This window comes from Melozone crissalis, unplaced genomic scaffold, assembly GCF_028551555.1.
Source record: "Melozone crissalis strain CALT ecotype California unplaced genomic scaffold, PUWL_Pcris_2 ptg000111l_1, whole genome shotgun sequence".
Classification (NCBI taxonomy): Eukaryota; Metazoa; Chordata; class Aves; order Passeriformes; family Passerellidae; genus Melozone; species Melozone crissalis.
This window is the reverse complement of record NW_026535888.1, coordinates 9,361,495-9,383,747: the sequence shown is the minus strand read 5'-3', so window position 1 is coordinate 9,383,747 and position 22,253 is coordinate 9,361,495. Positions and strand designations below refer to the sequence as shown.

Genomic DNA, 22,253 nt, shown 5'->3' with positions numbered 1-22,253 from the left:
CCTTCAAGTCTGTGCTTCCTAAGTCCCTGAGCACCCCTTTGAGTCTGTGGTTCCCCAGCAGGTTCCTAAATCCCTGAGCACCCCTTCAAGTCTGTATTTCCCCAGCAGGTTCCTAAATCCCTGAGCACCCCCTCAAGTCTGTACTTCCCCAGCAGGTTCCTAAATCCCTGAGCACTCCGAGTCTGTGCTTCCCAAGTCCCTGAGCACCCCTTTGAGTCTGTGCTTTCCCAGCAGGTTCCTAAATCCCCTGAGCACCCCTGGCTGCTTACCAGGACTGCTGCACTCCATGGTGCCGTTGGCAGCAGCGTAGCCTTCGGGGCACGTCACGTAACATCTCCCTTTGTGCAAATACAAACCTTCCTTACATTTTGTGCAAAAGTTTCGACTGAAACACGACTCACAGTTCTCAATTTTGCATTCTGGGGGGAGGAAAAAAATAAAAAAAAAAAAATCACCAAAGCCATCATGTAGTTTGATGTGAGCAGAAGGGTCAAGAAGCTCCACACTGCCAAGCCAGGTCTCTGAGCATCCTGTGCCACTCAGGAGTTCAGGAGTGAGTTTTCTTTGCCCCATTCCCTGTGCAGGACAGCCCTGTGCTGCAGCTCTCATAGCCAGGCCAGGATCAGGCAGGGTGGGAAGGTTTTAGGCTGGGGTTCAGCTGAGATCAGTCAGCCAAAGGGGAGGGTGCAAAGGATCCATCCCTGGCTCCAGCTGCAGCTGCAGGACAGGCTGCATGGAAAGGGAGCTGCATGGAAAGCTGGCTGTGAGGGTGCTGTGCATGGACCTGCCAGGGCAGTGATCCCATGTCTCATGTCCAGCTCTTTCTGGTGCTCTGGCTACAAGATTCAAGTCAGGAATTTCACTCAGAGCTGCCTGAGTCTGGCGAGCAGTAGAGCAGGAAAAGAGGCACTGAGTGCCTGAAAGGATCTCCCTCCTCCCAAAGGCTGCCAGTTTGGCAACCCACGTAACAAAACTGCCCAGAGGTCCTGCAAGATCCCACATCCACGGCATGGCTGTGCAGTGCTGAGCTGGGCTGTTCTCAGGCTGTCATGCTCAGCCCTGCCTCACCCCTTCCCCAGAGCCACAGTGTTGTGCTGTGATTACAGGGTTTACCCCAGAACCTCGGGTCCCTCCCCTGATATTTCCCTCCCAGGTGTGTCAGTCACCTCTCCTTTCCCCTCCCAGCACTGTCTGTCACTCCTGGCATTCCAGAAGGGCATCGAGTGATTGGCAGATCCAAAGGATGCCCTCTACCCCTGGGGGCATTGGGCCATCCAGGTGTCCTTTGTCCCTTTGTCCCTCCCCTCCTGTCCCTGCTTGGTGGCTCCCTGCCCCTTCCCTGCCCCTCTCCCCGGGGTTCAAAGGAACAGCAACCACGGGCTCAGGGAGTTCTGTTGGAGCTGCTGCTGCATTCAGAGGCCTGTGGGCCAGAATAAAGCTCTGCATCCAAACCCTCCATCAGAACCCACTCCTTTCCTTCACCATCGCCTTAAAGCTTCTCTGCCAGAGGGAAACCTGAGGAGCAGCCCCTGTTATGGGGGGAAGCTCCATCCCAGCACCACCAGATCTCCTGCAGGCCTGGACTTGTCCCCACGGGCCCAGCTGCAGCACCCAGCCAGCCCAAAGTGTCTGTGGGGTGAAACACCACACACCCAGCCAGCCCAAAGTGTCTGTGGGGTGAAACACCACACACCCAGCCGGCCAAAAGTGTCTGTGGGGTGAAACACCATACAGGCCCACAGGCCTCTGAACCAAATAGTGCCACTGGTTCAGCAGCAAGGCCAGACGAGCTCAGGCACGTCCTGTCCAGCAATATTGGTAAATATTCCAATAACACAGCAGCTCCTGCCCTGCCCATAGCCTCCCCCAGCCCCACACTCACTGATGCACTTGTTCATGTCCGTGTTGCGAAGGCCGAAGTAGCCCAGGGGACAGGAGGGCAGGCAAATCCCGATCTGCCGGATGTCATTGCGCTCCAGGAGGATGAAGAGTTTGGGGGAGCACCTCAGGCACCCATTGAACTCGGAGCACAGGTCACAGCCCCTGGCACAGCCCTGGCTCAGCTCCGTGCTGACTGCAAGAGCAGCAGAGGGGCAGTGGTTAGTGCTGGGCTCTGCAGCACCAGCTGTGCCCACAAACCACTGGCACCAGTGGAGGGCAGGAACTGGGGCACAGCAAGCCTCCTGCAGCACTGGCACACTGGTAAGGGATGCCACAGAGCCAGAGCTGTGCCAAGGACAGGCACAAGGGTCACAACATGGCTGTGCTGAGGAGCAGGACCCTGAAACAGCCAGAAATGTGCCCAGGGACCCAGCACTGCCCATCCCAGCTCTGAAACAGCCCCAGCTGTGCCCAGGGAGCCACCCCAGCCCTGAAACACCCACCAACTCTGCCCAGGACCCAGCACTGCCCACCCCAGCCCTGAAACACCCACCAACTCTGCCCAGGACCCAGCACTGCCCACCTCAACCCTGAAACACCCACCAACTCTGCCCAGGACCCAGCACTGCCCACCCCAGCCCTGAAACAGCCCCAGCTGTGCCCAGGACCCAGCACTGTCCACCCCAGCCCTCTGCCTCCCATCCTTGGTGCCCATTGGGGCACACACTAACATGGGCATGGCCCAAGGGGTCCAGCACCTCCTGCTGCCTCCCCTGCAGTGCCTCCATGCTGAGCAGCAGAGTTCATGGCCCTGGAGCAAAACTGTTCCATTAATTCTGTCCCAGGCTGGATCTTTCCCTGACCCTGCCTACATTAAATTCTCTCTGGCAGTCAGGAGGTGTCACTGCCCCCAAAATAGAGATGTGTTCTCAGCTCCTACATTCAGTCCAAGAAAAATACTCAATCCCATGTCTTGAGAGTTTTCTGCTTTCAATTATCATATAAAATGCTGCTTGTTTTGAAACCAATCACATTCTTTGCAGACTAGAATGCAGGTTATTTTTATTAGTTTATTATGCAAGCCATGTCCTTGTTTATAGAAAAGCTGTGTATTTAAAAGATGTATTCTTTTAAATACCATGTTTACTACACTTCAAAAGCAAGCACAGAGCAGCACAGCGCTCAAGTGCCAGGACGAGAGGTGAGAGAGCTGCTCTGTCCCTCACCATGACCCAAGAGCTGCTCTGTCCCTCACCATGACCCAAGAGCTGCTCTGTCCCATCACCATGACCAAGAGCTGCCCTGTCCCCCTGCCATGACCCAAGAGCTGCCCTGTCCCCCTGCCATGACCCAAGAGCTGCTCTGTCCCCTCACCATGACCCAAGAGCTGCTCTGTCCCTCTGGCATGGTCCAAGAGCTGTTCTGTCCCCTCACCATGACCCAAGAGCTGCTCTGTCCCTCTGGCATGGTCCAAGAGCTGCTCTGTCCCCTCACCATGACCAAGAGCTGCTCTGTCCCCTCACCATGACCCAAGAGCTGCTCTGTCCCTCTGGCATGGTCCAAGAGCTGCTCTGTCCCCTCACCATGACCAAGAGCTGCTCTGTCCCCTCACCATGACCCAAGAGCTGCTCTGTCCCTGTGCCATGACCCAAGAGCTGCTCTGTTCCCCTGTCATGACTCAAGAACTGCTCTATCCCCCTGCCATGGCCCAAGAGCTGCTCTGTCCCCTCCCCATGACCTGCCAGCCCCTGCTGCCTGTCCCAGCCCCATTTCCAGGCCTGTGGCTGCTTCAGCCTTGGAAAAAGACACCAAAGGCAGGGGGGTCCTCAGCCCCCAGCTGCCAGGAGGGTCCCCTGGTCTGGATTGGGACCCCCAGGGATCAGCCCCATCCCTCCTGCAGCACTGGACTCTGGTGCCAAGCTCTGTCTCCATGGCAAAGGTATAAACTGGGCTCCCTCTGGGAATTGCCCTTTATAGAATTAGCCATGATGTCAGGTTTTCCTTGTTCTCCCAGGGCTCGGCAGTCCCAGTTTTAATATAAAATCAATTTTCTATAATTTAATTTAAACCGGTTTTAATGTAAAACAGCTCTAGCATGAGCTTACATAAAGGAGGGCAGTTGGCTGCTCTGGTGCCAATTCTGCCCTGCACGAGCCCCTCCAGGGACCCTCTGGGCTGGAGGCAGAACTGACCCCCCCATGGCCTCAGGGATGTTGGGAAGGATGAAAGCTTGACAAGAAAGTCTCACAGATATGTGTGCTTGGCAGAAAGATTTTTAAATGTAGAGTCTGATGAAGGAATAGAGATGGAAGCAAGTTTTGATATAGAAGAATTGCTGAGCCAGTCTTACTGAATCACCAAGGAGGCAAAGGGTGTGTTAGTTAGAAGGGGTTTTATGGCTTAGAGCAAAGGATAAACCCACCCCAAACAAAAAGATGTTTTTACCAAGCAGAAAGCACAGGCAGACAAAATTGCCAATGTTGCAAGTAGAAAAATGGTCTCAGAATTTTCTACTGCAAGAAAACTGAAAACCAACTTCTAGCTTAAACTGTAATGTGCTAACTTTTATTGATTGGAGAACAGTAACATGAATATGGTAATTACCAGTAGTTATGATGGGCTATAGATAATAGTTAAGGTATGGATTGGTTCTGCTGTATTGAGATGCTCAGCAAAGAAAAGTATAGAATGGATTGTGACCTAAAGAAAAGTACAGAATGTATTGCAACCTAACCTCAAGGTCTCCAGGCCTGCCTGCAGCTGGAGCTGACAGCTGTGGGCACAGCTCTGTCACCCACAACCCGGGACTGCTGTAACCTCTTGAATACAATAAACTGCATTTTGGAGAGCAGCCTGGAGTCCCACATCCTTCATTTCAGCTCTTACAGCAGGGGACAGGTCAGGGCACATGGTGAGAGGGATTTGGGGATCTCTGCAGGCTCTTGGGGCACCACAGGCCCTGCCAAGCCTCCTGTGTTGTAAACACACTCACACCACCTTCATAAGAGGAAATAGAGAAGAAAAGCATTTCATACATACTTCGTCTTTGCCTCTTGCCCTTCACCACCTTGCTGCTGCCTGTTGGATCCATGGAGCTCAGAAAAACCACCACCACAAGCAGTCCAAGCTGCATAGTAACTCTCCAGAGCTGCAGCCCCTCCGTGCTGGGGTGGCTGGGGGAGCGTGCTCCACAGCTGGGGGCTCTGCTGCCCCTAAATCCTCAGAGCTGAGAGTCTGTGCACAGAGCCAGGGCTGGCACCATATCCACGAGCTGCAGCAGCAGCAGGCAGCTCAGGTAGCAGGGAACATGGCTCTGCCTTCATCCCTGTCAGCAGGGCAGGAGCTCGGCCCCAGCGCTGTCCAGGGCTCAGCTGTGGGTGTTAGGGGCTCACAGTGTCCAGGGGTGCTGGCAGGAACTGCAAAAGAAGGGGAGAAATGGGTTAATTTGACAGACAGCAGCACTCCCATAACAGCTGGGGGTGAGCCCAAGGGTGTGGGGTGCACTGGGAGTGCTGGCAGGGAGTGGTGTGGGGAGAAGTGTGCTCCAGTCTCATCCATGAGTCCCTGTTACAGAATCACAGAATCCCTGAATCCCAGAATCCCAGAATCCCAGGATCACTGAATCACTGAATCACAGAATGAATCACAGAATTACTGAATCACAGAATCACGGAATCATGGAATCATAGAATCACAGAATCAGTGTATCACAGAATCTCAGAATCTCAGAATCACTGAATGACAGAATCCCAGAATCCCAGAATCCCAGAATCACAGAATCCCAGAATCCCAGAATCCCAGGATCACTGAATCACTGAATCACTGAATCAATCACAGAATTACTGAATCACAGAATCACAGAATCACAGAATCATGGAATCATAGAATCACAGAATCAGTGTATCACAGAATCTCAGAATCTCAGAATCACTGAATGACAGAATCCCAGAATCCCAGAATCCCAGAATCACAGAATCAATCCCAGAACCACAGAATCACTGAATCACTGAATCACTGAATCACAGAATCACAGAATCACAGAATAATGAGGTTGGAAGAGACCTCTAAGATCATCAAGTCCAATCTATGCCCTCACACCTCAGCCAGACTATAGCACCAAGTGCCATGTCCAGTCTTTTTATAAACACATCCAGAGATGATGATTCTCCCTGAGAAGAGCATCCCAGTGCTTTATTATCCTTCCAGTGAAAAACTTATTCTTAATATCCAACCTATCCCTTCCCTGACATAGCTTGAGACTAGTAACCAGTTTGAAAGCTCAGTGCATCTCTGCCATCTGCCAGTGCTGCAAACAGTAGTTATGGCTGGAACTTGTTTAAAACAGAGCCAGAGCCCTGGGCTGCCCTCCCCGAGAGGCAGATGGCTGCAGTGGGTGCCAGGCACACAAGATGTTTCCCATCAAGGGGGCACCTCTGGGGCTGGTAGTCGAGCGCAGCAGAGAGCCAGCCTGCTGTGTCTGGGGACGGGGTGGGATCCTCTGCCCAGAACTGCTGCCTTTCTGCTCGCAGGGAATTTCCAAACCTCCCATCTCCCGTTCATTCCCCGAGGCACAGGGCAGGGTCAGCGCTGCCTGCGCAGGGCTGGGAGCGGGAGCTGCTCTGCCCTGGGCTCACTGGCACAGACAGCCTGGTGTGGGGCAGAGGGAGCTTGGCGTGGGGCAGAGAGAGAGCTTGGTGTGGGGCAGAGAGAGAGCTTGGTGTGGGGCAGAGAGACTGGTGTGGGGCAGGGACAGCCTGGTGAGGGGCTGAGAGACAGCCTGATGTGGGGCAGAGAGAGATCCTAGTGTGGGGCAGAGAGAGATCCTAGTGTGGGGCAGAGAGCCCAATGTGGGGCAGAGATCCCAATGTGGGGCAGTGAGTCTAGCGTGGGGCAGAGAGCCTGGTGTGGGGCAGAGAATCCAATGTGGAGCAGAGAACCCAACATGGGGCAGAGAGAGCCTGGCTGTGAGTGCCACGCTGCCCTCACCAAGCTGTGGCACAGAGTGGCCCAGTGTGCTGGCAGGACAGAGTGATGAGATGGCAGCACCAGCAGCACAGGCTGGCACCAAACCAACAGCTCTGCATGAAATTCAGGAGAGAGAAGGAAAACCCAGCTGCCAGCCAAGACTCCACATCCTTTCGTGAGAGTGCCCAAAGCCTTGCTCAGCTGGCTCCTGACATTTTCCCTGTACTTTCCAAGTGTTTTTCCCTGTGCCCTGTGTAAGGAAGGACAAGCTCTATGCTGCACCAAGAGCTCTGGCACTGCCAAGCCAGCCCCACTCCTCTCTGCAGCTGGCAAAGCCCTGCCAATGGCAGACATTGTGCTGGAATGGAGGCGACAACATCTGCTCTGTGAAGTCAAACGGAACAGAAAATTGTTTTAATCCCTCTCTAATAACTGCGCAATCACCGATGCCCCAAACAACGGCTGGCGACAGCGCTGGAAGTGAGCCTGGACCCTGCCTGGCATGGTCCCCATGGGGCTGTCCCCTCCCTGCCCACCCTGCCTGGGGGACCTGCTGAGGGCCACTGGCACAGCACCCCCTGCCCCAGCCCATCTAAGGGGGGTTATGGCCTCCAGGTGTGGCCATAACCCTCTGGAGCAGAGCACCTGGAGGGAAGGGGCTGCCCCAGCAGCATTGGGCTGCTGTGACCTGGGAATTGCTGAGCCTTGTGGCACAAACACTCCTGGCTCTCACCTGGGCCACTGTCCCCCCATCCTGGTGGCTCTGAACTTTTCACTGAACTTTTCCCTGTCCCCTGTCCTGGTGGCTCTGAAGTTTTCACTGTGTGACCCAGGTTTTGCTGAGCCTTGTGGCTGCCGGTGGCACAAACACTCCTGGCACTCACCTGTGCCATTGCCACTGTCTCCCCACCCTGATGGCTCTGAACTTTTCCCTGTCCCCCTACCCTGGTGGCTCTGAATTTTTCCCTGTGTGACCCAGGTATTGCTGAGCCTTGTGGCAGCCCATGGCACAAACACTCCTGGCAGTCACCTGTGCCATCACCACTGTCCCCCTGGCCCTGGTGGCTCTGAACTTTTCCCTATCCCCCTGTCCTGGTGGCTCTGAACTTTTCCCTGTCCCCTGTCCCTGGTGGCTCTGAAGTTTTCACTGTGTGACCCAGGTTTTGCAGAGCCTTGTGGCTGCCGGTGGCACAAACACTCCTGGCACTCGCCTGTGCCATCGCTACTGTCCCCCCACCGTGATGGCTCTGAATATTTCCCTGTCCCCTCACCCCAGTGGCTCTGAACCTTTCCTGTCCCTCCATCCTGATGGCTGTGAACTTTTCACTCTCCCCTGGCCCTGGTATCTCTGAACTTTTCCCTGTCCCCCTCTCCTGATAACTCTGAACTTTTCACTGTCCCCCCATCTTGGTGGCTCTGAACTTTTCCTTGTCCCCCCACCCTGGTGGCTCTGAACCTTTCACTGTCCCCCTGTCCTGGTGGCTCTGAAATTTCCCTGTCCCCTCACCCTGGTGGCTCTGAACATTTCCCTGTCCCCTGTCCTGGTGGCTCTGAATTTTCCCTGTCCCCTGTCCTGGTGGCTCTGAATTTTCCCCGTGTCCCCGCTGTCCCTGCCAAGGCAGGAGCCCAGCTCTCACCATGTGCTTGTCATTACAGCCCACGGCTCCTCCGCAGGATTTTCAAATAAATAATTAGTCACTTGTGTAAACACCGACTTGTTCTGCACTTCCAAGCCTGTTTGCTGCAAGCTGCTTTATAAACACTGTCAAGTGCTCCAGCTGGGCTGGTGCAGTGTTCAGGGAGCTGAGCACAGGGGGATCCCCGCAGCTCCTCCACACTTGGGGGGCAGCAGGGGCAGTGAGATCCCTCGGACAGGTGCTGTGGGACAGTCCCCATGCCCAGCACAGCCACCTGTGGGGATGGCATCAGTGCAGCACAGCCCAGAGTGTCCCCAAGGAGCCACTCCGTGTTTAATTCCGCCGTGTTTACACAACACTCCCAGCGTGGGGACAGCCCCCAGCGTGGGGACAGCAGCAGGGATGGATGTGCTGAGGGAGCCAACACAGCCCCATGTGCCAAGAGCCAGCGTGAAACTCGTGGACCCCATTGCTGAGGGCAGCCAGGGCAGGGAGTGCCACGGAAACCTTGAGATTGCAGCACAAACCAAGCGAGCACACACTTCTGTCACAGACATCTTCTATGGAAAATCCTTTCCTTAGGATTTTTCCTCCTGAGAAGCTGAAAGGCCTCAGGAGCAAAATGTAAACATTGATTATCTGCTGCTGTGGAATGCAACAGGTGGATCTGGGATTGGCCTCATAGACTTGTTTGTAATTAATGGCCAATCACAGTGGGCTGGCTCGGACTCTCTGTCCGAGCCACAAACCTTTGTTATCATTCTTTCTTTTTCTATTCTTAGCCAGCCTTCTGATGAAATCCTTTCTTCTATTCTTTTAGTATAGTTTTAATATAATATATATATCATAAAATAATAAATCAGCCTTCTTAAACATGGAGTCAGATCCTCATCTCTTCCCTCATCCTCAGACCCCTGTGAATACCATCACACACTTCTCCCTCCTCTTTCCTTGCTTTCTAGCCCAAAAGGAGCCCGGGCTTGGCCACAGCTGCTGCCTCAGCACAGAAAGGCACTCTAGGTGCTGTCTTTGAAGGTCACACACAACGCACAGGTCTCCCAATCCCCCCACGAGCACTGGGGGTCTGTGGGGAGCTGTCTGGCTGGGCTGCCTTCCCCACCCTCCCTGCAGGACACGAGTTATGGTTCCTTCTGTTACTGCAGCCATCAGTCAAGCTCAGGTTGCTACAAGCAATTTCCAGTCTAAACATTCGCAGGATTTATGCCATTATCCAATCTACAGGAAGAATTTGGGGTAACCTGAATTGTTCTGAGTTCATTTATGGAGAGACCTGGCCCCTGGATGTGAGATGGCACTAAGCCTTGTTTGCAATTCAATCAGGATAAATTGGTCCTTGGGAGCTGCAATACAAACCAGAAAATGTAAACCATGCAGATAATTTGCCATTAGTCCTCCTCCACACAAGGTGAGAAAGACCAACATTATATCCCCAGGATATTTGAGACCTAATCCACAATAACTAAATTGCTGATATATTGCCTCTTGCTGAACCTACCAGGGATCCCAAATGTAAACAGGCTCTCCAAAGGTTTACTGAGCCTTGCAGAGAAGGACCAGATGCTGGAGGCAGGACAGACCTGGTTAGAGCAGGAATGAACCCCTGGGAGCTGCCAACAGCCCAGCTGTGAGCTGGGGAATTTGGGTTTGCAGGAGAGGCATGGAGAATTTGAATTTCCTCTGTGTGAATGTGCTCAGAGTGGCTTCATGCAGGAGGAGTCAGGGTTTTGCAGGGGTTGTTTGGTCCCACATCTCCCAGTCCTACACCAGGGGACAGGACTCCCCACCCTGAGGCCTCCTAGGCCCAGGACACACCATCCCAAAGCCTCCAACACCCAGGACACACCACTCTGAGGCCTCCAAAACCCAGGACACACCACTCTGAGGCCTCTAACATCCAGGACACATCACCCCAAAGCCTCCCAGCACCAGGACACACCATTCCAATGCCTTCTAGCCCCAGGACACACTATCCCAAGGCCTCCAGCACCCAGGACACACCACTCTGAGGCCTCTAGCACCCAGGACACACCACCTCAAAGCTTCCTAGCCCCAGGACACACCATGTCAAAGCCTCCAACACCCAGCACACACCACCCCAAAGTCTCCAACACTCAGGACACACCATCCTGAGGGCTCCCAGCCCAGGATACACCACCCCAAGGCCTTCAACACCCAGCACACACCATCTCAAAGCCTCCCAGCACCCAGGACACACCACCCTAACGCCTCCTAGCCCCAGGGCAGAGTCCAGGTCTGGAAGGTTGAGGGTGGCAGCAGCAGCTCCATGCTGCTCACTCCCCAGCCTGCCTCTGTGGAGCTTTCAACAGGGTCCTCAGCCACCACTGATGGCACCTGGTTATCCCTGGTTATCCCTGTTCCACAGCACCCAGAGATGTGCCCTGGTGCTCCCTGAGTCCTCTCCCTGCTCTGTCTGTGCCCTGTGCCCTGTTCCCTGCACTGGTGCCCCCATGGCAGAGCTCCCTGCCTGCTCCACCAGCCCCACCATGGCAAGGAAGGGCTGAGGGAGCAGCTTTGGGGCCTCATTCTCTTTGTCCATCAGCAGGGCTGATGCTCCAGGAGCAGCTCTGTGAGTCCCTTTGCAGTGCAAGGTCCCACCAGGCCTGGCTCAGCCATCCCAGCCACCACAGGGTGTCTCAAGTGCCTCTGGCAAACAGCTCATGCACAGGCAGAGCCACTTTGTTCTGTTTAGTCTTTGAAGCAATAAAAGAGGGCTGCATTAAGTCCAATTTCCGAACCAGAAGGTCCTCATTTGATATCAGATCCCAGCGCCAAGTCCTGCAAAATCCCCAACCCATAAACTTCACTGAAAAAAATAAAAATAAAAATAATAAAAGCCCAATCTGGCAGCAGAGCTATCCACACAGCATTGTTGAGGTCTGACTTCCTCCAGCAGCTCCTACACTGCATTCCCTGTGCTGTGACACTGAGGAGGGGCTGCTGCTTGTGCTGCAAAAAAACCCATCCCAATGATTTGTTCCTAAAATAGAACTCTACACCTTAGCCAAAAAAACTTTGCAAGATAAGTCTATATGTGTTATAAATATACATATATAATTATATAATTATATAATTATATAATTATATAATTATATAATTATATTAGTAGTAATAACTTGCATACTTCAGAGTGTGCGACAAATGATGAACAAAACGATCAAAAAAGGTTTTATCATACAAAAAACCCATAAACTTCACTGAAAAAAAAATAAAAATAATAAAAGCCCAAGTGCCCAATAAGTGCCCCACAGTAAAATAAAAGCCCAATAAGTGTCCCAAAGTGCCCCAATAAGTCCCCAAGCTCCAAAAATAAAAGCCCAATAAATGCCCCACAGTAGCTGCTCCAAAAAAACCATCCCAATGATTTGTTCCAAAAATAGAACTTTACACCTTATCCAAAAACACCTTGCAAGATAAGTCTATATGTGTTATAATTATATACATATAGTTATATAATTATATTAGTAGTAATATATGTAATTATATAATTATATTAGTAGTAATACCTTGCATACTTCAGTGTGAATGACAAATGATGAACAAAACGATCAAAAAAGTTTTTATCATACAAAAAACCCATAAACGTCACTGAAAAAAAAATAAAAATAATAAAAGCCCAAGTGCCCAATAAATGCCCCACAGTAAAATAAAAGCCCACTAAGTGCCCCGAAGTGCCCCAATAAGTGCCCCAAGCCCCAAAAATAAAAGCCCAATAAGTGCCCCACAGTAGCTACTCCAAAAAAACCCATCCCAATGATTTGTTCCAAAAATAGAACTTTAAAAAACCTTTGCAAGATAACTCTATGTGTGTTAAGTGTTTTAGTAATTATATCAGTAGTGATACCTTGCATACTTCAGTGTGTGTGACAAATGATGAACAAAACTATCATACAAAAAAACCCATAAACTTCACTGAAAAAAAAAAATAATAATAATAAAAGCCCAATCTGGCAGCTTTGGGCTGCCCCACAGTAGCTGCTCCAAAACAACCCCAGTGCCACAGGCCTCCCTCCAGGAGCAGAGAGCTCCAGCCCTGTAAAACATCAGGAAATGTTTTACAGGGGGATTCCCGTGGCCCTCATGCCAGCACACAGGCTGCTCTGCGCAAGAAGAGCCCTGAGGCAGGCAGGCTGCAGGATCTGTGCCTGCTGCTCCTGCACAGAACCAGAGCAGCAGCTGGAGCTGCACTGGTATCACCCTGGCAGGCACAGATCTGTGTTTGGCATCTGTAGGAGCAGCAAACCTGTGTGTGTTGGGTCCAGCAGGCACAGCTCTGTGTTTGGGGTCTGACTGCAGTCATGGGATGGGAACAGCAAATCTGTGTTGGGTCCAGCAGGCACAGCTCTGTGTTTGGGGTCTGACTGCAGTAATGGGAGCAACAAACTTGTGTGTATAGGGTACAGCAGGCACAGCTCTGTGCTGTGAGGATCTGTAGGAGCAGCAAACCTGTGTGTGCTGGGTGCAGCTCTGTATTTGGGGTCTGACTGCAGTCATGGGATGGGAACAGCAAGTCTGTGTTGGGTCCAGCAGGCACAGCTCTGTGTTTGGGGTCTGGCTGTAGCTGTGGGAGCAGCAATCCTGCACACGGTGGCACAGCCAGCTGGGCTTGGCAGTGCTCAGGGCATCCCTGCCCTGCATCTGCAGAGTTCTTGGCATCACTGCCCTGCATTTCCAGAGCCTTTGGCATCACTGTCCTGCATTTCCAGAGCTCTTGGCTGAGCTCAGGGCATCCCTGCCCTGCATTTCTAGAGCTTTTGGCAGCGTCAAAGGGTGTCCCTGAATCTGCAGAGCTCTTGGCCATGCTGAGGGCATCTGCAGAGTTTTTGGCTGTGCTCAGAGCATCATTGCCCTGCATTTCCAAAGCTTTTGGCTGTGCTCAGAGCATCCTTGCATTTCCAGAGCTTTTAGCTGAGCTCAGGGCATCCCTGCCCTGCATCTCCACAGCTTTTGGCTGTGTTCAGGGCATCCCTGAATCTGCAGAGCTTCTGGTCATGCTCAGGGCATCCTTGCCCTGCATCTCCAGAGCTCTTGGCATCCCTGCCCGCATTTCCAGACCTTTTGGCTGTGCTCTGGGCATCTGCAGAGTTTTTGGCTGTGCTCAGAGCATCATTGCCCTGCACTTCCAGAGCTTTTTGCAGTGCTCAGGGCATCACTGCATCTCCACTGCTTTTGCCATGCTCCGGGCATCCCTATATTTCCAGAGCTCTCGGCTGTGCTCAGAGCATCCCTGCACTTCCAGATCTTTCAGCAGTGCCCAGAGCACCCCTGCATTTCCAGAGCTTTTGGCATCACTGCCCTGCATTTCCAGAGTTTTTGGCATCACTGCCCTGCATTTCCAGAGCTCTTGGCCGTGCTCATGGCATCCCTGCCCCGCATTCCCGAGCGGGTCCCGGCTCTTCCCTGCCGCGTCCCTCAGGGTGGTGCTGCTGCTCTCGCAGCGGCCGCGCAGGGCCGGGGGAGCTGATCCAGCTCGATCCTTTATTCCAGGGTGGTTTCCAGGCGTGTTTCAGCACTGGCATTGCTGCCATCCTCCCACCCATTCTGCACAGCCCTGGCCCCACAGCGGGGTGAGGGATGGAGTCAGGGCTTCACCCACTCTGAGCTCAGACAAAATCACTGTGAGTGGAGCAACCCTCCAAAAAGAGGCAAAATCTCTCCAAATAGAGAACCCTCCAAAAAGAGGCTCCACTGCATTCAGTCCCTGGCAGATCTCAGCACAGATCTGGCCACCCCAGCATTGTAAGCTCACAGACCACCAGGTAACAGATTTTTGTGTGTGGGTACTGCTGACCCCCGTGCAGCAGAGTGGAGGCTCCACTCATGCACACATGGACTAGGAAAGAAAGACTAGAAAAACTAGAAAAAGAAATTCAAATGAAAGCTGGGGGATTTTGGCAGTCTTCAGAGTGACAAGGGAGCTCAGAAGAAGATCATTTATGTTTCCAGAGTCATGTCATGCCCTTTGTCTGCCTGGATTATTTCCTGTATTACCCTATTTTAATGCCTTTCACTGTAAGGGCCTCATTAAACCCAAACCCCACCGTTCATGGGAGCACACATGCCTGAGACTATAAAATACTCCAATCCAGTGACCCCCAGCCACATCTCACAGCTCCTGGCTTCATCAGCACTGAGGCTGAAGCCACCCTGACCCTTGGGGAGCTGAGTCCCAGCCAGGCTGCAGGAACCCTCACTGAATCCAGCAGCACTTCCCTGCACATCAGCACCAGCTCACACCACTCTAATTACTGCCATCATCCCCATTATTAATTATCTCCCCACGGATCCCCCATTCCAGCTGCACAGAGCTGTTCCTACCCCATGCCCCCATGGGTGCCTGGCAGCAGCCTTGCCTTAGGGCTGAGCCAGCAGCAAATTCCTGCTCATCCTCCCATTGCCCCCGTGCCTGGCACCAGGGGGAGGGCAGAGGGCACAGCTGGATCCACAGCTGGAACAGAACCAGCCTGGATCCAGCCAGCTGATCAACACCCCAGCTCCCCTGCCCAGGATGGTAACACGGTGCCAGGGCACACACAAAGAGACCAGCCAGGTGCCAGGGCACACACAAAGAGCAGCCCAGCTCTGTTCCTCTGTCCCTGTCCCTCTGTCCCTCTGTCCCAGCCCAGGATGGTAACACAGTGCAGGGGGACACAGAGAGCACAGAGCAGCCCAGCTCTCTGTCCCTGACCCCAGTCCGGATGGTAACACAGTGCCAGCGCACACACAGAGAGCAACCAGGGGGCACAGAGAGCAGCCCAGCTCTGTCCCTCTGTCCCTCTGTCCCTGTGTCCCTGTCCCCAGCCCAGATGCTAACACAGTACCAGGACACACAGAGATTAGCCCAGCTCTGTCCCTCTGTCCCTTTCCCCAACCCGGGATGCTAATACGGTGCCAGGGCACACACAGGGAGCAGCCCAGCTCTGTCCCTTTGTCCCTCTGTCCCTCTGTCCCTGTCCCCAGCCCAGGATGCTAACACGGTGCCAGGGCCCAGCTCTGTCCCTCTGTCCCTCTGTCCCTCTGTCCCTTTCCCCAACCCGGGATGCTAACACGGTGCCAGGGCACACACAGAGCTCAGCCCAGCTCTGTCCCTCTGTCCCTGTCCCTCTGTCGCAGCCCGGATGGTAACACAGTGCCAGGGCACACACAGAGCTCAGCCCAGCTCTGTCCCTCTGCCCCTCTGTCCCTGTCCCCAGCCCGGACGGTGCCAGGGCACACACAGAGCTCAGCCCAGCTCCCCTGCAAGCCGCAGCCGCTCGGGGGAAGGGAGAGGAGGAAAGGAGGGAGGGAGGGAGGAAGGGGATCCCACAGATGGTGCTGTGATCCCGCTCCGCTCTCATTGTCTGCGCTCATTATCCACGTTGCACAAGGCGAGCCCGCGGGCAGATGCTGACACGGCTCTCGGGCTCTTCATTAGCAGCCCCGCGTTGCAAAAGCTCCATCCACACAAACATGCATGCTTGAAGCCCTTACCTTCAGCTTGTCACTCCCTCATCCCTGCGGGAAAGACTCTGCTGCGTTCTCAGCTTTAAAACGCTACAAGAACAACTACAAAATTCCTCAGTTCCTCCAGAGAAAGTTACGCGCACGTTTCTGTCAAAAAAAGCGAAAAATAGATTCTTGGCGAGTCCATGGAGAAGCCGGGTGCCTGTGGAGTTTTTGGTGGCTCGATTTTTGAGGCAGGTTCCTGAGGGGGTCCCGGGTTTGGCACAGAGGAACAAAACCCTCCTGCGATGTGCGGGATCCCAGCTCGGGCTGGCTCCTGCTCCCTCAGCCCACGCTGCAAAGCAGAAAGTTCGTGATCACCTCAGAGCAATTTGCACGTCCATAAATGCTGCTCTCAGTCCGCAGACTCCATCCCATCCACCAGCCAGGATGCTTTATTATTACTATTATTATTACTACTATTATTATTATTATTACCAGAGTATGCAGCTTTGTAAAGGCATCCAGTGCAAACTCCTGCATGAGGGAATTCCACCCCACTGGTACCACCTCCTCAGACAATATCCAGCCAAAATATTGTGTGGCTGTTGCAAAACCCGGACTGGAGCTCCACAAAGGACCTTCCAGAGCCAGCAGGGTCTCAGTGAATTACTGCAGAGTGACACACCATCCAGTTGTCTTTGTAGTCTTTTTTTTTTTTTTAATTTATGACGGCTAATTCCGAGTTATTACTAACATTTCAGTGGTAAGCGGCGTATGAAGTCATCAGCTGTCACAACTGCATCTGTTAATAAACATGTCAGATATTAAAAGCAGCTTATTATCCTCTGGAGGGGGGAAGGCATGAAGGCAAAGAGCTCAGAGCTTGGTTGTTTTTCCACTGCTGAGGAAACACTCCTGCTCAGGGGAGCAGCATGGGGCTGCCTGGGATATCTGCCCTGCTGCAGCCCTGAGCAGGCTGGGAGCTCTGTCCCTGTGCCCTCAGCTCCCTGTGCCTCCTCCAGCAGGGTGAGCACATGGCAGAGCCTGCTCTGGGCAGGGGACAGGGGACGTCAGTGCTCTGACACCTTCCCTGAGTCCCACCATGGCTGCTGGGGTGAGCAGATCAGCACAGGGGCTCAGGGATGGTGTCTGAGCCCCATCATCCCTGTTGGGGTGAGCAGATCCTGCACAGGGAACACCTGAGCCCCACCATGGCTGCTGGGGTGGGCAGATCCTGCACAGGGACTCAGGGATGGTGTCTGAGCCCCACCATGGCTGCTGGGGTGAACAAATCCTGCACAGGGAACACCTGAGCCCCACCATGGCTGCTGGGGTGAGCAGATCCTGCACAGGGAACACCTGAGCCCCACCATGGCTGCTGGGCTGGGCAGATCCTGCTCAGGTGTTCCTTGAGCCCCACCATGGCTGCTGGGGTGAGCAGATCAGCACAGGGACTCAGGAACCTTCCCTGAGCTCCACCATGCTTGATGGAGTGAGCAGATCCTGCACCTGAGCCCCACCATGGCTGCTGGGGTGAGCAGATCAGCACAGGGACTCAGGAACCTCCTCTGAGCCCCACCATGCTTGATGGAGTGAGCAGATCCTGCACCTGAGCCCCACCATGGCTGCTGAGGTGAGCAGATCAGCACAGGAACTCAGGAACCTTCCCTGAGCCCCACCACACCTGCTGGGGTGAGCAGATCCTGCTCAGGGGCTCAGGTGTCCCCACGAGCCCTGGCCAGTGCTCCTGTACTAGCCCCAGTGCTCCTGTACAAGCCACACAGAGGAGCTGGTGGCCACCAGCCCCCCAAGGGCCATGAGTGACTCTCATCCCTGGTTCTGTGCTGCTCAGAGCCCTGGTGCCCTGCAGAGCCGTGCCAGGGTGTGTGCCCAGCTGCCAGGCAGCCCCTGGGGCCCTGGCAGTGTCCTGGGGAGGCTCCCCAAGCTGGCAGGACTCTGAGCTGGCAGCCACAGGGCACAGGCTCCTCCAAAGGGTGTGAGGAGCCCTGGGGTGGCTCCTGGAGCCCTCCTGGGTGCCCTGCTTGGCCAGGGCAGTTCAGTGCTCTGCTGTTCATGAGCCCCCACTGCAGGGAGGTCCCCGAGTGTCCCTGAGAGCTGCTGGCACCAGCTCTGGAGTGCTCAGTGCCTCAGGATGGACCTGACAGCCCTGAGGAAGAGGAGGGCAGGGGTGTGGGCACAGAACAGGGCACCAAGACCCAGAGATCCTCATCAATTCCTCACACAGAGCTCTGTGAGCACAGAGGTGCAAAACAACCCAAACTCAGGCAGGAGGGGACACTCACCCTTCCTGCAGCTTTCTCTTTGTGCTGTGTGTGTTAGTGCTCATGCACGGGGATGTTTTATTCATCCTGAACTCTCCTTGGCACCTCATTAAATGTTTTTTTATTTGTAAATGATGTCCCTGAGACCTTCGCTGTCCCACAGGAGGGTGGTGAATTTGTGCTGCTTGTTGGCAGCTGCTGAGCAGTCCCTGCTGCAAATCTCCACATCCAAGACCCTTTTCTATTTCTATTTAGAGCTTTTTTAAAACTTTCTATTGTAGGAAATTCTCAAGAGCCATCAAATGTTGTCAGGGACAACGTCACTCCATTGACTGGATGAGTGAAAAATCTGATGAACCCAAAATCTGTATTTTGTATAAAAAAAAATCTGATGAACCCAAAATCTGTATGATGAGTACAGAACCCAAAATCTGTATGATGAGTAAAAAATCTGATGAACCCAAAATCTGCATGATGAGTAAAAAATCTGATGAACCCTATGTGTATTTCATGCACATTGAGCAGCCAAACCTCCTTTCTGATACTGGAGTGGTGCAGGCTTAGCTGACAGCTGTAGATCAAGTTTCCAAGTGAGAAATAAACCCAAATTTTGTGATATAAAAATAAAATAAACCTGGCAGTGCTGTCAGCCCCAGATGCAGCAGCAGGGCTAGAGCACAGCTATAACCAACCAACAGAAGAGTGGGGCTGGCTGGAGACAAAGGGACACTTTCACAGCTCCAGAGGTGTCATTGCAGACACATCTGCAATTTTAGTGTAAAACCTGCTCAATAAACCCAGCACCAAGTCCTGCATTTCCTCCCCCTCTGACAGGAGCTCATTTGCAGCTTTGGTTTTATTTAGCTAATGGCTCTTGAGGCTGATCCCAAATTAATCCCAAACAGGTTGTTTCTCTCCAGTACAAAAGGACGTGGAATCCCCTGTTTTAGCAGGATAAGATGCCAAGCTGCTCCTGATGGAAAGCAGAGGGTTCATTCACACCCATAGTGGGTTCCCTTGAGTCCTCTGGCTGGGACATGGCACAGTGGCTCTGAGGGGACAACCCCACTCTGCTTCTGCACAGGGAGTGCCAACGCCCCCACATCCCCCAGCCCACCTTAAAGGACATGCTTCTCCTCTACTGTTGAGGTCTCTGCTACTCACAGTGATGCCAAAATATTTTTAAAAGTCTCTTTTCCCAGCCTGGTGCTTGGAGAAGGAGTCAGAGCTCTTCAGTTCTCTGTCTCAAGGTTGTTTATTGTATCTTATCTATAAAAGTTTTTCTCCTGTCCAGCCGAGGTCCATTCAGCAGGTCAGACAGGGGCACTCTGGTGTTATCTTTTTATACTAAAAACTATGTGTACAATATTTACAATAACTTCCCAATACCTATCACCTATGTTAGACACTGAGCTCCTACTCTAAACCAATCTATCAGTGCCAACATCACAGCAGAAGATGGAGGCCAAGAAGAAGAAGGAGAAAGGCTGGATATGCCCAGATTCCTCCATCTTGCCCCCTGAACCCCCATTCTAAAAACCCCAAAAATCTGTTTTTCACCCTGTGATAAATTCACTATCATTCAACTTCATTTGTCGTGGCTTGCAGATCCTCATATAAGGTTGGTAATTTTCTCCATGGGTCATAATCAAAACTACAGAGGCATTTTTGGGTCTCTGAGCCCCCTGGCAGGGGTTTGGGCACTCCAGGACAGCCAGAGGGATGTCCTGGGTGTCAGGACATTAAAAACCTGCAATATTTTGGTCTAATTTCATCCCTTTACAGTTCCTACTTTGCAAACCCCTCTGCCTGTCTTGAAGGTGTCTCCATGGAAGGCTGGCCCTGCCCAGGGGCTGCAGGGACCCTCAGGAGCCCTGTCCCTGCCCTGGTGCAGCTGAGGATAGGGGGGCTGTACCTGTACCCAGCTCTGCCCCACAGCTCCTTTCAGACCCACATTGACCCCACCAAGTGCCCACAAACTCCCAGCTGGCACAGAAGGTGCTTTACTCACCCTGGTGCCTCAGCAGCCTCTGATCATATCTCAGCACAAGCAAAAAAGCAGAAAAGGCACTCACAGAGAAAGCAGAAGGAAAGTGAGTGCATCCTGAAGTGTCTGTGACACTCCCAGAGTGGACATGAGCTCTTTTCTGGCTGCTGCTCTGAGGGTTCTCCGAGGGTTCTGAGGGTTCTGAGGGTTCTAAGGGTTCTCAGAGGGTTCTGAGGGTTCTCTGAGGGTTCTCTGAGGGTTCTGAGGGTTCTCTGAGGGTTCTGCTGCTCTGAGGTTTCTCTGCTGCAGGGTGAGTGACAACCCAGGCAGTTGTTTATAACACCTGAACATCAGCAGAGCAGCTCCTGTGTGCCCAGGGTATCTCCTGTGTGCCCCACCTCACTGTTCAGACCCCTCTCCAGGCCCTGGCACATCTCCTGGCACCCCATCCCTGCAGTCTGGACATTCCCCTGTCCCCAAGGAGCAGCATTCTGTGCATGTTGGGAAATGCTCCTTTCCCGTTTGCTCGCAGGGCCCTTTCCCCCGTTGGGTGAGGAATGCTGTTTGAATTAGCTGCAGGAATTGCAAACAGACCCCCTTGTTTTCCTTTCCCAGTGCAGGGAGGCTTCTGTTCCCTCTGGCCTGCTGGATTAACCAGGGGCCTGGCACAGTGACCCCTCTGCAGCTCAGGGAAGCTAATTTAATCCCAATATTGTCACAGATCACAGCAGGATGGATGTCACAGATTCCTTGGGGCAGAGCAGCACTGAGGGCTGGCAGGGACAGCAGCTCTCTGGGTTTGTGGATGTTGTGTGAGCTGCACTGAGCTCCTCACCAGTCCAGTCCCTCAAAAGTGACAGAAATGGCATTTACCTGGTGATCAAGCTTCAGATGCAAAAGATAGACATGTAAAAAAGCTGTGCAAAATCAGTGTAAAGTGAGAAAGCACCAGGGTTTTGCCCAAGATACAGAAAAAAGAAGAAACCAGTGCAAATCAATTCCAAATGCAATTATTCCAATGCAATTATCCCAGTGCAATTATTCCAAATGCAATTATTAAACCACCACAATTATTCCACATACGATGTAGATAGAAATCTTCTATTGTGAAAAATGCCTTAAACTGTCTTGCTGAACTGGCCTCAGCAAGGCAAAAGAAAATTTTTTATAGATAAGATAAAATAAACAACCTTAAAAACAAAAAATAAATAGCCCTAACTTCTTCAAACACTGAGCTGAGAAAAGAGAGTTTAGAACTTTTCTTGGAGTCACTCTGAGCAGCTAAAGATCCCAACAGGAGAGGCTGCTGCAGTTTTCTGTTAAATTCCCTCTGCAAAGCTGGGGAGGAGAGCAGCACTGGGGATCCCCTGGGCACGGAGGAGATGCTCTGCCTGCATCCCCATGCCAGAGGGTGAAGAGTGGCTCTGAATCCTGGCAGAAGTGAGGGAGATGCAGACTCACATCTCCTCGCTGTTTCTTTCTCATTATTATTCTTTTTTCTTTGGTGTCAGAACTCAGTGCATCCCTCTGGGTGTCCAGAGCTGGGGGGCTCAGAGACCCTGGCACACAGCCCAGAACACCTGGGGATTTGATTGTGACCCCTGGAGCGAGTTGCCAGCTTTGTATGAGGACCTCAAAATCAATGAAGTTTGAATAGTATAATAATAAAATATTCACAGGGTGAAAATGTAGATTTTAGGATTTTTGGTATGGGGGTTATGTGGACAAGATGGAGGAATCTGGGCGTGTCCAGCCTTTCTTCTTCTTCTTGTTCTCCATTTTCTGCAGTGATGTTGTCACTTTGGGATTGGTTTAGAGCAGAAGTGCACTGTCTAACATAGGTGATGGGTATTGGGAATGAAGTGTAAATATGTTATACGTAGTTTGTAGTATAAAAGGACAACACAGAGTGCCTGTGGCTGCCCTGCTGAGCAGACCTTGGCTGGGCAGAAAGAAAATTTTATGGATAAGAATTAATAAACAACCTCAAGACTGAAAAGTGAAGAGTCCAGACTCCTTCTTCAGTTGCCTGGGCTG

The 22,253-nt window shown here is 52.6% G+C and overlaps 1 protein-coding gene across 1 annotated transcript in view; it reads right to left on the bottom strand.

The window, feature by feature from the left end:
* The window catches only part of RSPO1 (R-spondin 1), a 33,433-nt gene that overhangs the window by 2,085 nt on the left and 9,095 nt on the right, over positions 1–22,253 (bottom strand). The window contains 3 exon segments of the mRNA XM_054292652.1: positions 270–419; positions 1,883–2,074; positions 5,199–5,297. Of these exon segments, the coding sequence (XP_054148627.1) occupies positions 270–419; positions 1,883–2,074; positions 5,199–5,297 (441 nt within the window).